Source organism: Enhydra lutris, unplaced genomic scaffold, assembly GCF_002288905.1.
Source record: "Enhydra lutris kenyoni isolate GAN:26980312 unplaced genomic scaffold, ASM228890v2 scaffoldscaffold1, whole genome shotgun sequence".
NCBI lineage: Eukaryota > Metazoa > Chordata > Mammalia > Carnivora > Mustelidae > Enhydra > Enhydra lutris.
The window spans coordinates 14,835,543-14,850,130 of record NW_019154085.1 but is presented as its reverse complement, the minus strand read 5'-3'; the positions used below and the strand labels follow the sequence as shown (position 1 = coordinate 14,850,130).

At 36.3% G+C, this 14,588-nt stretch overlaps 1 protein-coding gene and 2 pseudogenes across 1 annotated transcript in view; 1 reads left to right on the top strand and 2 right to left on the bottom strand.

Moving 5' to 3' along the window:
* The window catches only part of LOC111155465 (neurobeachin like 1), a 183,471-nt gene that overhangs the window by 128,397 nt on the left and 40,486 nt on the right, over positions 1-14,588 (bottom strand). Inside the window, exons 6-7 of the mRNA XM_022515656.1 lie at positions 7,352-7,434; positions 1,500-1,585 (exon numbers count right to left, since the gene is read on the bottom strand). Of these exons, the coding sequence (XP_022371364.1) occupies positions 1,500-1,585; positions 7,352-7,434 (169 nt within the window). The remainder of the gene's footprint in view (positions 1-1,499; positions 1,586-7,351; positions 7,435-14,588) is intronic.
* On the bottom strand, positions 6,401-6,850 carry LOC111142387 (annotated as a pseudogene).
* LOC111142288 lies at positions 13,042-13,349 on the top strand (annotated as a pseudogene).

Sequence of the window (14,588 nt, the reverse complement as noted above, 5' to 3'; positions counted from 1 at the left end):
TTAGTCCTTGCCGATACCATTCAATTTTCCTGCCATTTACACCTTTAAATATTCATCTAAATATCTCTCTAAATATCCCTGCACTTACTCTATATTCAATAAATAAACTCCTGACCTCAAAATAGCTACAAGTACAGCTATAACCTGATTATAAGGATGTTGAGTATTTTTACTATGTAAAATAATAAATTGGCCTTCAAGTACCTACTTGATTTCTGTGTGAGTTTTAATTACTGGAGGTCTCTTGATCTCTATGTGAATTTTCATTATGGGAGGTCTCTCAAGGCTTGATAACCCCTGGGCACTATCAAAAACAAGTCTCTGTGTGTTCAAAATGGTAACGGGATCCAACCAGCTTCTCCACTAGTCAAAAACACGTCATTTCCAATTTTATTCATGTATACTTATTAATTCTTATTTTTAGTAGCAGAGAAATGATGGAAATGGGTAGATACTGATGCAAAAGAAGATTATCAGCTAATAAAGGAAGGTGACAAAGCAAACAAACTGAAAAATAAGATTCTAGTCATTATCCCCCCTCACAAAAAAAGACTCTTCTACTAGAGTGAAGAGGAAAAGGAAAGGTAGGCTACTAGGAAACCCAAATAGTATTATTAGCAATATCTGAAACTTTGTTAACCAAAAGAAATCCTATATATTTTCATATTTTATAGTTGTTGCAATGTCTTGAAACATCATGTTTGTCTTTTTTTTGAAATCACATTTATTACTAGACTTGCTGCTCTCTTTAGTGTGTTATAAAAACACATTACTATGTTACAAATTTATTTTAATATTTTAGTAACTGCATTTTAGCATGACTAGTTTCTTTTCCGATCTTATGTATTTTATTGCATGCATCTGAAATATTCCAACAAGGGGCTTTATGCAGGACAAAAGGTGTTAGAAACTTCTGATCTAAACTATGTACTTAAAGAAAACATAGAGGATGTTCTTTCTGAATTATAATCCTATTTCAACTAGTACTTATACTCAAAGTTCACCACAGACAACTTTTAAGATACTCACCTTCAAAAATAAAGAAGTAAGTATTACTAGAATTTCTTTCTTGTGAGTAATAAGAAGCTGGTTGGGTTTGTTGAAAAAAAAAAAAGCACATAAACCTTGTATATATGCATTTAGAAATTACATAGACAGAAGAGTGGTTAACTCATGTATACTTAATTTTGAGTTTGATTTCATAATGTGGAGTAACAAGGGGTGATTTTATTTATTTAAGGTAAGAACTAGTAGCTGAAAGTCGACACAACTAAGAACTTACAATAAAAAGATTGTTAAATATGGTTATTTATGTAGTAATTTTATTGTTAGTGCTAATATTATTACTTAGGTTTTTAAAGAAGTTTTAAATAAAAGATTAGTTCTAAACAAGCCGTAAACTTGGAAAAACATCTGTGTGGCTCATGAAATTACAAAAGAACAAAGAACACACTAAATAACCCATGGAAACCTTTTCGCACTGTCAACACTTTCCTCACCTGCCCACCGGCCACAACGGCTCCAAAGAGGTGCAATAAGCAACACTTGAGACTTTCCTTGAGATGTTCACTTTCCTGAAAACACTCTGTGAATATAACACACAAATAAAACAAATCGGATTTCTCTTTCACAGTATGACTTATCTCTGAGGAATGTCTGACACTGAAACATTAAAAACTATTAGAAGGCTAAAAATCTTTAAAAGGCAAGGTTGATACGCATTTTCTCATAATAAAGGAAAAGAGAAACCATCTACCAGGTAGTAGTTTAGATTAGTTATGTTGTCTCATTTAATTCTCATAATACTCCATGTGAGGATGTTTTGCCCTTATTTATAAATGAGCAAGTGAAAGGTCTTAAAGTTACAGAGCTGCTAAGTGACAAGGCCAGAAGCTAACTGAAATCTGACATTAAATTAGATGTGGTTTTTTGCTACTACTACTTCCTCTTATTAGTATAATTGACAATAATTATTCAACTATAAAATTGGAATAATTGATGAAAAGATTTCCTGGGTTTACTCCAAGGCAAACATTCTGAAGTTCTGGTACCAAAAATAACCTTTCTTTTAATATTATAAAGTATTTTATTGTTTTCAAAAGGTTATACATGCACATGACAAAGAATAATTAAAACAGCATAAAACAACTGTGACCAAAAGTAAGTCTCCCCCAAACCTATTCCTCAATATACCATGCTCCCCACACCTTAAAAAAAAAAAAAAGTATACATATACCACTGCATCATGTTTTCTGTTTTTAACACTAATATATACTGGATATCTTTACATATATATCTTCCTTATTCATTTTTATGACCAATAAAATGATGTACCTTAATTTACTTAACCAATTCTCTACTAATAAACATTTATGATCTTCCTCTTCGTTTTGATAGTCTAATAACCCAATAATGAATATTTTTTGTATATATCATAGACAAGGTGTTAACAACAGAATTATTTCAATTTTATACATAATAAACATTACCAAAAACAAACCGCTCTGAGGTAAATATACTGACAGAAATCTACATTTAAAAAATTAAATGATTCCAGCTGTGCTGGAATAACTGTCACTATACATGGCTTCCTCCTAGAAATAACTAGAAAATTAGACGATATAGGTAGAAATTAATGCACTCTAGAAATTTTCCTTCTCTCAAGAGAAACAAAGTAAGCTCAATGATTACCTCAGTTTCCTGTTGTACATATGTTCGGAACAACTGCACAGAAAAGGGAAAACCTAAAGGAAGATGACTATTTGTTGAGTTAGGAGGCAGATGAAACGTTTGAGAAGGCCTAGGCAAGCAGTACAGGAGTGGAAGGTATAAAGAGAAAGCACTCCAGAAATATTAGTAGGACTCACTTTGAGTCAAAGTATCAATCCTTATATGATACTGTGAAATCCCACATGGCAGGAAAAAACCTAGCAAGAAGTTTTAAGCTGAGTAACTGTGAGATTTTACACAGAGCTGCAAGAAGACAGAGTTCTAATCAGCCACAGGAGACACACAGAAAATATGTACAGGATATAAAAAGATAAACCATGTAAACGTTAATCATAAGAATGCTGGAGGGGCTATATTAGTATCTGACAAAGCAGGCAAGAAATATTATCAAGGTAAGGCAAGGAATATTACTATGGGTAAAAAGGGAAATGTCATTATTAAAGATAGGAAATGAAAATGAAACTCACCTTTTAAAAAATCTACAATTTATTTTAAAGACTTCACATTTCTAAGTACCTTTGATAACTTCTTTAGGATAAACTATCAAAATATGTGCACAATCTATATTCTGCAAACTATAAAATATTGATTGAAGAAATAAGTAACAAATAATGAGATTATCAGATTCATGCACTGGAAGTCTCAGTATTCTCAAGATGTCAATTCTCCTAAAACGGTTCCTAGATGCAATACAATCCCAAACAAATATATCAGCAGGCGTTTTTGTAAAAAAATATTTAAAAACTGGTCTCTAAAATGCATATAAAAATGTAAAGGGTCCAGAACAGCCAAAAAATTTTTGAAGAAAAACAAAGTTAGAGGACTTAATGATTTCAAGATTTAGCATAAAGTCACAACAATCAATGTAGTGTGGTAATATCATAATGGCGGCTATGTGGAACAAAAAAAGAGAATCCAGAAATGAGCCTATTTTGATTATCTAGCTGAAGCCAATATTACCACTGGTGGTCAGAGTGGGCACTGCAATCATCTTCACCAGGCACTCAAACAAAGGACTATTTCTCTCTTTTTTAAAATCATACCTTTAATGTGTGTATATTCATTTCCAATGATAAAAAGCAAAAAAAAAGGGGGGGGCTATTTCTGTTTTGTTTTAAATTCTTAGGAAAAAAAGAAAATAGAACTAAGGCAAATATAGCGAAATGTTACGGCAAGATCTGACAAATGAGAGTAGGAAACACAGGGTATTCCTTGTATATATTCTGCAATATCTTCCATATTCCTGAACTATGGCATAACCATTTTTTAAGAAAGAAAATTAAATCCACATAGATCACGCCTATAGTAGCCAAATCTCTTCTAAGTTTTTTTTTAGTTTGACTATTTAATTTTTAATTTTTTTAATTTAATTTTTTTCAGTGTTCCAAGATTCACTGTTGATGCACCACACCCAATGCTCCATGCAATACCTGCCTTCCTTAATACCCACCACCAGGCTCACCTTTCCCCCTCAAACCCTCCCTTGCAAAACCCTCAGCAGTTTGTTTCTCAGAGTCCACAGTCTCGTGTAAGGGCCTATTCAGCCAGAGCGGCCCCATCCCGGTTGAACAGCCATTTTGTTGTTTATGTAGTAAAACTTAAACCGACCCGGGAACTTACTTAAAAGCAAGTCTGGGAAACCAGTCCCAGGTAAGGAACTTACTTAAAAGCAAGTCTGGGAAACCAGTCCCAGGTAACAAAGCCCAAATACATGGGTGGGTCTGGTCAGGTGGAGATAACAACCCGAATGCTGGGCATGAGTTGGGTCAGATGGAGACATCCAATCAGTAAAGCGTGCATACTGTCTCCCTAGCTACCAAGGAGTGTGGGTGCCGCCTTTTGGGCACCAGTTCTGACCAAGGTGATAGGCTAGTTCAAATAGCTACTATAGGGTAAACTGTAATTCAATTGGCACTTATGTGTGACCTAGCAGGACTGTGCAGCTTTCTCCGTGTTACAATCTCCTTGGTCACCTGTGCGTGGCCAGGCCCAACCACATGGCCTTTGCCCTTTAAAGCTAGTCTGTAAAGAAGAGAGAGGTCGCCCTCTCTGTAAGGGACAGCCCCCACCCGTCTGTTTGATTCTTGATGCTTGGCGCAAAATAAAGCTTTGCTTGACCTTCGCTTTGTATCAGTCTCGCTCCTTTGACCATGGACCCATTATTGGGGGACCCAACACTCTCATGCTTCATCTCCCCCTCCAATTTCCCCCAATTCACTTTTCCTTTCCTTCTCCTAATGTCCTCCATGTTACTCCTAAGGTTTTTTTTTTTTTTTAACTCACATAACTATTTAAGTGAAAACACATTAAAAAACACATAACCTATAGATCATCCTTTAAAACCAAAACAGCCAAGTGAAAATTCAGTAAAGAATTTTTACTTTAAAAAGGTTTAATAAATAAATAAATAAAAAGGTTTAAAAATTAATAAGCAGAAAATTTATATACATATATACACATATGGGTATGGGGGTGTGTGTGTGTGTATGGTTAGAGAAAGAAAGAGAACACATCAGGAATTCAACAACTATGTTCTTCTTTCTGGAGATGTGACATCATGTTTTCTGGTCAGTGATGTTCTTTCAAACACTGTACTGAATCAAAGCAAACAGATGACCAGTAAAGCTGTTTGCTGTATCCTATTCATGCTGATCTGATTACACCCATGGAAAGCATCTTGGTAGATTTTGACAGGAAGAAGGAATTCCTTACCTCAAGAGAAAACCTAATGAACCTGTTTATACAGCAAGGGTTTTAGCAAACCTACACAAACACTTAACATGCTATAAGAAAAGGATACCTTTTAATTTACCTCCAGCAGAAGTATACATTTACTGGTACTCATTAACAGAGAAACACCAAGGCAGAAAGCATTTTTGCTTTCATAGTACTAATAACTAAAAAGCACACAGCATATATTAATTTGATCTTCAAGTGGGTGATCATGGAAGTTCCAAGATTACATCTACTAGGTGAGCCTGAGTATTCATCTAAAAAAATATTTTTTTCAAAATGCTTACAATAAGTTCAATTAACAGTGGAACTACATCAGGACCAGCAGAAGACAGTGACACAAGGATTGCAAATATAAGACTACAAACTTATCTTCACAAGAAGCTTTTGGGTAAAGGCCCACCTCCCTCACTTGATTCCTTTAGCCAAGACTAACTGCTACAGGAGAAGCTTCAGAAGTTTCAGGATGATCAGCTGGCTTAATGCCCTGGATAAATACTCCTAGTCAAAAACCCCAATGAGGCTGCAGGATTGAAACTTTGATGCAAATAAAAACCCGAGTGTACAAAATGCCTGTTGGGACATGCAAAGCCTGTTGGGCCAAAGAAGGTTGGTGATGGTGAAAAACACTGACACACCAACATGTATGCTGGGGAAGAGGCCCCCAGGTGGCAGGCTGGCCTTTGAGCTTGACTCAAAAATCCCTGAGAAAGGTGTTTACTACAGGGAGGAGTAACAGGGTCACTGAATACAAGATGGTGTTACTAGAGAAACAGGTCCCAGGAGGGTCAGGTAATTTTCTTTTCAACCCAACAATACTTAACATTAATGAACAGTTGCCAAACAGAGTCATTCTTTCCAAGATGTATTCTTCTGTCCCGTTAGCTTTAGCCTCCCCCAGCCTAATGGGCTGGCACACCCACAATGATCACACTGCCTAGAGGTGCGCCCTAGGCCTCAGATCTGTCTGGGAAGCTGATAAAGATGAGTTGCATAACAAAGTCACCACTAAATCGCTCCATAAACCCAATCCCCAGACTTCTTTTTCTGCTCTATAGCCCAGAAACATTTCTTTAAAAGCCAGAAATGCTGTAAACATGAACAGCATGTCCAATATGTCACCAGCTACTTCATCTTCGCAGTGCTGGAAAGACGCTGTGCGAGTCACCATGTTAAATCCAGAAATCTGCTCTAGCAGATGTTCTTCAATATACTTTTCTACCGAAGACATATACCCATTACAAACAGGTGGGAGTGCCTGTCTATAAAAATTTCCTTTAATAACTGGAATTCTTCATCCATGATAATAAAATCCAACCACAGCATCAAATTCTGTATCAGAGGTGGAAAAGGACAGTGCAAAGCTCTCTTCCTCTAGGGTGTCCATCACCATCACCCCTACGCCATCCACCGTGGGGTGAGTGGGCCTTGTAGCCCCCTATCCCAAATGTGGCCTGGGCCCAGGCTGCACTCAGCTCTACTGAGCCCCAATTGGCAAAAGGGAGGCCTCATCCATGAGTCCACCACCAGCTCACAGCCCAGCTGGGTAGTGCCTGGGCAGGAGGCCCTGGCCTCAGGCTCCCCGGCAGTGGCCATGCACAAGCTGGGCCCCCATGCTGCTCTTACGTTTATTTCAGTAAAAATTCAGAAGGTCTATACTACAGTCATTACAATATTAAGCTCTTCTCAAAATAAAAACACTTTCAGAACAATAAATTAGAGGAAGAACAATAATCATAGCAAAGTATGAATCAAGTACTCCAGTGATAGGTTCTTATAATCTTTAGTTAACAAATACACAAAGATGAATCAAGTAGAATCAGAATAAGAATATAAAGAATAATCAGAATAACATCAAAATCAAAGAGAAATTAGGATCGATACTTACGATAAAAGAAAGGGACAAACTCCACTGTGAGAGAAGCTGGTTTATATTTCTGTCTGCTCTTTTCCACAGTACTAAGGATTCGTCTGTCATTAAAAAGAAGTTAATACCAAATTATAACCATGGTGAGTAGAGATGGCATAATTACAGAAACAACTATAAAATAAATTTAATATATTACTTTATATGTATATACTGAACAATACATCTCTAGGATTGAGATAATTTTAAAAACGAAGTCCGGCCTACAATTTAAATGCTCACCAATGAAAGATTTCTTCTTTTGAATTAAGCAAAAAAATTCTAAATGCTTAATGGTGAAACAAGCAGCCAGGTCAAGTCACCAAACAACTAGAAACAGAAAAAGGAGCTAGGCATTTAAAATTTCCAATCTGTAAAATTAGTTTTTCAGCAATACTGCTAATTTGACACCTAAGTCTGTAACTTATTATCACAGGGCAAATAAAATTGATCAGAAATCACACCACTCTGCCACTTTCTGAAACTTTATCTGAATACAAAGAATCTATTCCACTGCCTTCTTCATTTTAAATTAATGTAGATCTAGTATGGGCTGGGATTATTTTTTTTTAAAGGATTTTATTTTTTATTTGACAGAGAGAAAGCAGAGCAAGGATGAGTGGGTCTGAAGGGGAGGGAAGGGCTGAGGGAGAGGGAAAAGCAAGCTCCCTGCTGAGATGCAGGGCTTGATCCCAGAACCCTGAAATCATGACCCGAGCCAAAGGCAAATGCTTAACTGACTGAGCCACCCAGGTGCCCGGGAATTATTTTGGTTTTTAATGACAATTCCAGTAGTTTTGATGGCTGAAATATTTCGATAGACTTTGGTAAGGCCAACACAAGTTATCATGTGCTTTTACCAAGATCATTCCAATTCAACACAAAATGAGTCTCTTAAATGAGCATGGTAGTATGGGGATTGGGAAATAAAAGCTACTGTTAAAATGATACATCTGACTAGCGGACTGCAGAAAATTAAAAAACAAAGAACTCAGACACTTTTTTCATACCCTGAAAAAAAAACTCTTAATGTTATTAGGTAAACCCAACAAAAAAGGAAAGATTTGAAAAACAGCCACAAAGAACTTCTATATGTCTAAATGTGATCTACTGATAAAGCAATAGATTAAGAGGACTTCTTTTTAACAACCATAATTGAGATATTAAAATTATTTTCTTTACTTAAAGCTAGAAAGAAAAGTCTATTGGCGACAGAATAAATCAAATAAGATAGACACAGCTGGCCAATAATGACAGAATAAAGAGTTCTAAAATCCAGATCTAATATTCAGATTCACTAGAAATTGTATTAGACAGCATTTGCTATAATGCTTTCCAAATCTGTGCCTACTCCCCCTTTTTTTTTTTTTAAGATTTTATTTATTTGACAGAAAGTGTGTGCGCACAAGCATGGAGAGCTGCAGGCAGAGGGAAAACCAGGTTCCCCACTGAGCAGGGAGCCTGATGTGGTACTCGATCCCAGGACCCCAGTGGGATCATTACCTAAGCTGAAGGCATACACTTAACCCAACTGAGCCACCCAGGTACCCCCAAATCTGTGTCTATTTCCATTGTGGAGAAGGCAAAAGAATTATCATATTTTATATTCATCTTAAATTCAAACATAATATCCTAGAATATTATTGGATCTTTCTATTTAATTAAAGCCAGTACCAAGATTTTTCTTATGTCTTTAAGATAATACAAATATTACTAGAGTTTCATATTAAAAATTCAGTCATGCCTTTAAAAAAATTAATGTGGTAGAAAAATTAATTTTAAAATGACGATTTGGGGGGAGGGGGGTCGGAAGAGGGGGGTGAGATTATGGACATTGGGGAGGATATATGTTATGATGAGCGCTGTGAGGTGTGTAAACCTGGCGATTCACAGACCTGTACCCCTGGGGATAAAAATATATTATATGTTTATAAAAATTAAAAAAAAATTAAAATGATTTAGCTTTCAGGTAGGTCTTTCATGAGATTACTTACATTGTTTATATTTGGCACATTTATTATAAGTTATAGTATGAACTAACAGATTGGATATATCCTATCCAAATATCCTGTACTACAAACAATATACATTCTTACTTTAGTAATATGATGAAAATGTACTCCTGCAATTTGTGAATAATGACTTATTCTAAAGGCCCTGTATTAGATGTAACATATGAACATAAATAATTTCAATCATGGGGCACCTGGGTGGCTCAGTCAGTTAAGCATCTGCCTTTGGCCCAGGTCATGATCCTGGGGTTCTGGGATCAAGCCCCAGTAGGGCTTCCTGCTGAACAGGGAACCTGCTTCTTCTTTTCCCTCTGCCGCTCCCCCTGCTTGTGGTCTCTCTAATGAACAAAATCTTTAAAAAAAATGATTAAAAAAAAAATTCCTGGGTTCCGGGGTGGCTCAGTTGGTTAAGCATCTGCCTTTGGCGCAGGTCATGATCTTAGAGTCCTGAGATTTAGTCCCACGTCAGGCTCCCTGGGTCAGCAAGGGTCTGCTCCCTCTCCCTGCTTTAGTTCTCTCTTTCTCTCTCTCTCTCTCTCTCTCTCTCTCTCTCATAGATAAATAAAATCTTAAAAAAGTAAAATAAAAAAAATTTTTTAATTACCATTATTGTTGTAGTGAAATTTAATATACTAACATGAATAAAGGGGGTAAAAACCATTATATGTAACACAAACATTGAATCATAAGTAGTTTGTACTACACATTTGCAACACGTTAAGACAGAACAGCTAAAAATGAATTTAGTCTTATTTTTAAATCACAGTGTACTTTCTGGTTAAATTATTATCTGATATTTGGGTCAAGCACGTGGCACCTAGCAGAGACTAACACATACCAATTTCTGAGGGTTGTAAACATGTTTGCATCTTAGTTTTCTAAGCTCGTGTCCCTTGGTCAATTACTCTGTACTTCTTTCTTATGTTGCGATCATGTCTAAGACATAACTATTTCTCTTAAGGTTTTAATCTGGAAATAAATTCAAGCTCTTGCAAAAGTTGCAAGAATAAAAATTGTATAACTTCAAATATATCTCACCCACATTCATCATGAAAATTTTACCCAATCCTTTATTATTTGTTCACCTTTCCCTATTATACAAAGGACACATATTTATATATACATGCATTCACACAAATAGCACTTTCCAGAACATTTAAAGGTAAATTATGTATATTTTGGTATATTATTTCTAAATACTTTAGTGAATACCTGATATGGTCTTACACAATAACAGTATAATTCTAAATTTTAATACATTTAATATTAAAAAAAATATTTATCTACCATTTGTAATCCCGTTTTGTTAACTGACCCATTAGTATCCTTTGCAGCATTTTCTCCCCCTCTCAGTATAGCTTCCTGTCCAGATATTTCATCTGGCTGTCATGTCTCTTTGCCCTCTCTCAATCTGAAACATTTCTACAGCCTTTATGACATTTTTGAAGAATGCTGTCCCACACTCCTTCCTTTTATTCATTAAAATATTCTTTATTTTGGGTTTGCTTGATGTTTCTATATAATTAGATTCAGATTATGCATTCTTGGTGGAATACTATAAAAGCAATGATATGTCCCTCTAAGAGCATCACAGTTGGAGGCACAAATGTCCATCTGCTTGTCACTGATGCTAATTTTGATCATCCAGCCAATGTACTATTCAGTACTATACAAAATAACTACTAATTTTTCCTTTGCAATGAATAAATAATCTGTGGGGAAACATTTTAAAACTATGCAAAAATCATGCTCTTTACCAAAACTTTCCCTAGATTTACCATCCTGATCCACATCTTTCCTATAATTTGTGTAAAATGCAGATTTTCTTCCAACAATCCCTATACATTTACTAACTGGCACTTAGCCTTCTACTATAAGCAAGGATCCTCTCTTTTCCCTTTATCTATCTACCTACCTACCTATCTACCTACCTATCCATCCATCCATCCATCCACCCACCCACCCACCTACCTAGCTATCATCTATCACTGGTATGGACTCATTAATTCCTTTTCCCCCACAATGGTTTATAATTCTTTTTTTTTTTTAAAGTGAACTCTACACCTAGTGTGGAGCACAAATTCATGACTCCAAGATCAAGAGTTATATGCTCTACTGATTGAGCCAGCTAGGTGGCCCTGTTTATAGTTCTTTATGGCAATTAATTATTTTCATATATACATTGTTCCAGATTTGGCCAGAAGGAGCCCCAGGGCATAACTTAATCTAATTAAATTGTTTTTCTCTTTGGGCAGGTAGTAAGTCCTACTGTACTTACACTGCACAAAGTAGAAACTCAATAAATATATTTTTAAATAAATTCTTGAATGATAAGGCCTTTTCAGGAAAGAATTCTTTCCCGACATATATTTTATTTCCACTTGAGAAAATCTTTCTAAATATGTAAGATGCTACAAACAGAATCAAAATTGAGCTAATAGATTAATCAAATCTATTCCTTAAATCAAATTACATCTGGAGAGATGAAAAAATCCATATATTTCATCAAATAAGAAATATACTTTTTTTTTTTTTTTAAAGATTTATTTGAGAGAGAGCAACAGCACGCTAGCAGAGGGAGGGACAGAGGGAGAAAGAATCCTCAAGCAGACCCCACCATACACTGAGAACAGAGTGCGGGGATGGATCCCAGGACCCTACTACGATCACGACCTGAGGTGAAACCAAGAGTTGGGACACTTAACCAACTAAGCCACCCAGGCGCCCCAAGAAATATACTTTTAAATGGCTCTGTATTTGGAATAATGCTAATTTACATTCGTTCTAATCTGTTTTAGTGTTTTAGTAAGCAACAAACATGAATAATACATAAGAAAATACATACTTTTCATGTTTCCACTTAACTGTAGAATTAGATCAATATATAAGGTATAAGTTATTGCTACAGCTCCCTTATATAGGTCTCCCATGAGCTATAGATTTTTCCTAATTCCATGATTTATTTGTAGTATGTTTCATTTCCCTATCAAAGTCAAAGAAACCCAAGTCTGAACCCTTGCTATACTGTTTACTTCTGAAGCAGTTCCTACTATTAAGAGCAAAATTTGTTATGCCCTGTAGAGATATGGGGACAGCTTCCAGCCTAATTCCTGGTATGTATATTGGACAAAGTTAAGAAATGCCACCACTCATCCGTTACTTTGTTCCTCTTCCTGTTAACTTTATATATGCAGGATTCTCTTTCTATACCATAGCATTTAAATATCTTCTTGTTTTCGGTTCTCAAAAGTTGTTTTTTGCTTTCATTTACCAATTTTATTTGTTTTAATTTGTTGTCAGATCCACTTTTTTATATCTTCTCTCATTCCCCCAATTTCAAATTCATTTTGTTCTTATTAAGATTCCTTCAAAAGTTTCTCCTCTGTCATTTTCAGACTGATCTCATGTTCCTCTTTCTGTATATGTCTTGCGGTCTATAAAGAAAAACTATCTGTCATTGTTTCAAAACTTAAAACATTATCTTAGATTTGCCATTACTGACAGATCTAAGGTAGAGGACGGGGAAGTAGCAAGAATGAAAGGAAGAGATATAATTTCCTTAAGAAATCCCTAGCATCAATGTCAAAATAGAGAGAACACTGGCTTCCACCAAGGGAGCCATGAGGAGAAGCCGCTAAGGCTCTCCACTACCTATGGCTAATGGGCCTCAACAAGGGCCACAAGAATGACAAAGAATGTGAGCAAGCTAAGGCACACCAAGTTTGTGTGGGACATGATCCAAGAGGTGTGTGGCTTCACCCCTATGAGCAGTGTGACACGGAGTGCTCAAGATTTCTAAGGGCAAGGGCGCCCTTAAGTTCATCAAGAAAATTGTGGAAACACACATCCGTGCCAAGAGGAAAGAGAAGTTAAGCAATGTGCTGGCAGCAATGGGGAAAGTAGCAGCCAAGAAGGAACCCCTCCCCCCTCTGTATATTATAAGCCTTTCTGGAAAAAAAGAACCATAGTGATAAATGAGTAGAAAGGCTACAAATGGAACACTGGTATGCGCCTCTTTCAATCTTCAGAGTCATGAGCAGTGCTCAAGCAGAGGCAGAAGGTAGTGACAGTGTCATCTGCCAATTATTCCCATGTCTACCCCTTCTAGTCAAAGTAGAACTAACTTCTTGGTTTCACTGTAGTAGATGGGGATGTGGGACTAATTCTGACCAATGAGTTCTGAATGAAAATAGGATGTGTCATGACCAGCCGAGAGCATTAAATTGCTAATGTGAGACATTTCAGAGCTTTTTTTTTTCTCAAGTGGTAACTAGCAAAGCCTTAGATGCTTGCTCCTCTGTCAGCTTAGGATCTTGAGGGACTAGGATGACTGAGGGCTTCCTGCCAACGATGGTAGACAGCATGAACAAGAAATAGACCTTTGTTATTCTAACCCTTTATTTGTTATTGCAACATCGTCTGTCTTATCCTGACAGATAAAACATCTTTGTCAAGGAAAATTCAAAGCACTTTCTCTCTGGGAAAAAAGACATATTAAAGCTCAATAGAAAAGAAGTATTCAATACTAAGTAAATTGTAATAGAACTGTTTACTTGACACAAATTTGAGAGTCATGAATTTCCAATAATATAAGTGCACTGTAAGCAAAAGCTAGGTATAGCTTAGGTTGGTATTTTGATATAATAAGTACAAACTATTTTTATCTATTCTTTAAAGCAGGACTCCTGTTAGATAGCACCTTTTAACCCTGGTTCCAATTGCAGTATTTCTTTGAACACAATATTGTTCCTTTGGTGGGAAGGGGAGAAAAGGAAGCATTCAGAAGTCATTACTTACTTCCCATTAATGAACAGTCAAGAAAATTATTAGGACAATGTGATGGTTAATTTAATGTGTCAGCTTGGGAGGGTGTTTTTGGATGAGATTAACATTTAAATTGGTCAAATACAGGGGCACCTGGGTGGCTCAGTCATTAAGCATCTGCCTTCAGCTTAGGTCATGATCCTGTGATCCTGAGATCGAGCCCCACATTGGGGTCCCTGCTCAGCGGGAAGCCTGCTTCTCCCTTTCTTAATCCCCTTGCTTATGTTCCCTCTCTCGCTGTCTCTGTCGAATAAATAAAATCTTTTAAAAAAAATACAACATTCAAATTGCTCAAATATGGATAAAGGAGATTACCCTATACTAAATGGCTCAGTCAGTCAGTGGAAAGACTGAGCAGAACAAAAAAATTGGACTCTCTAAGC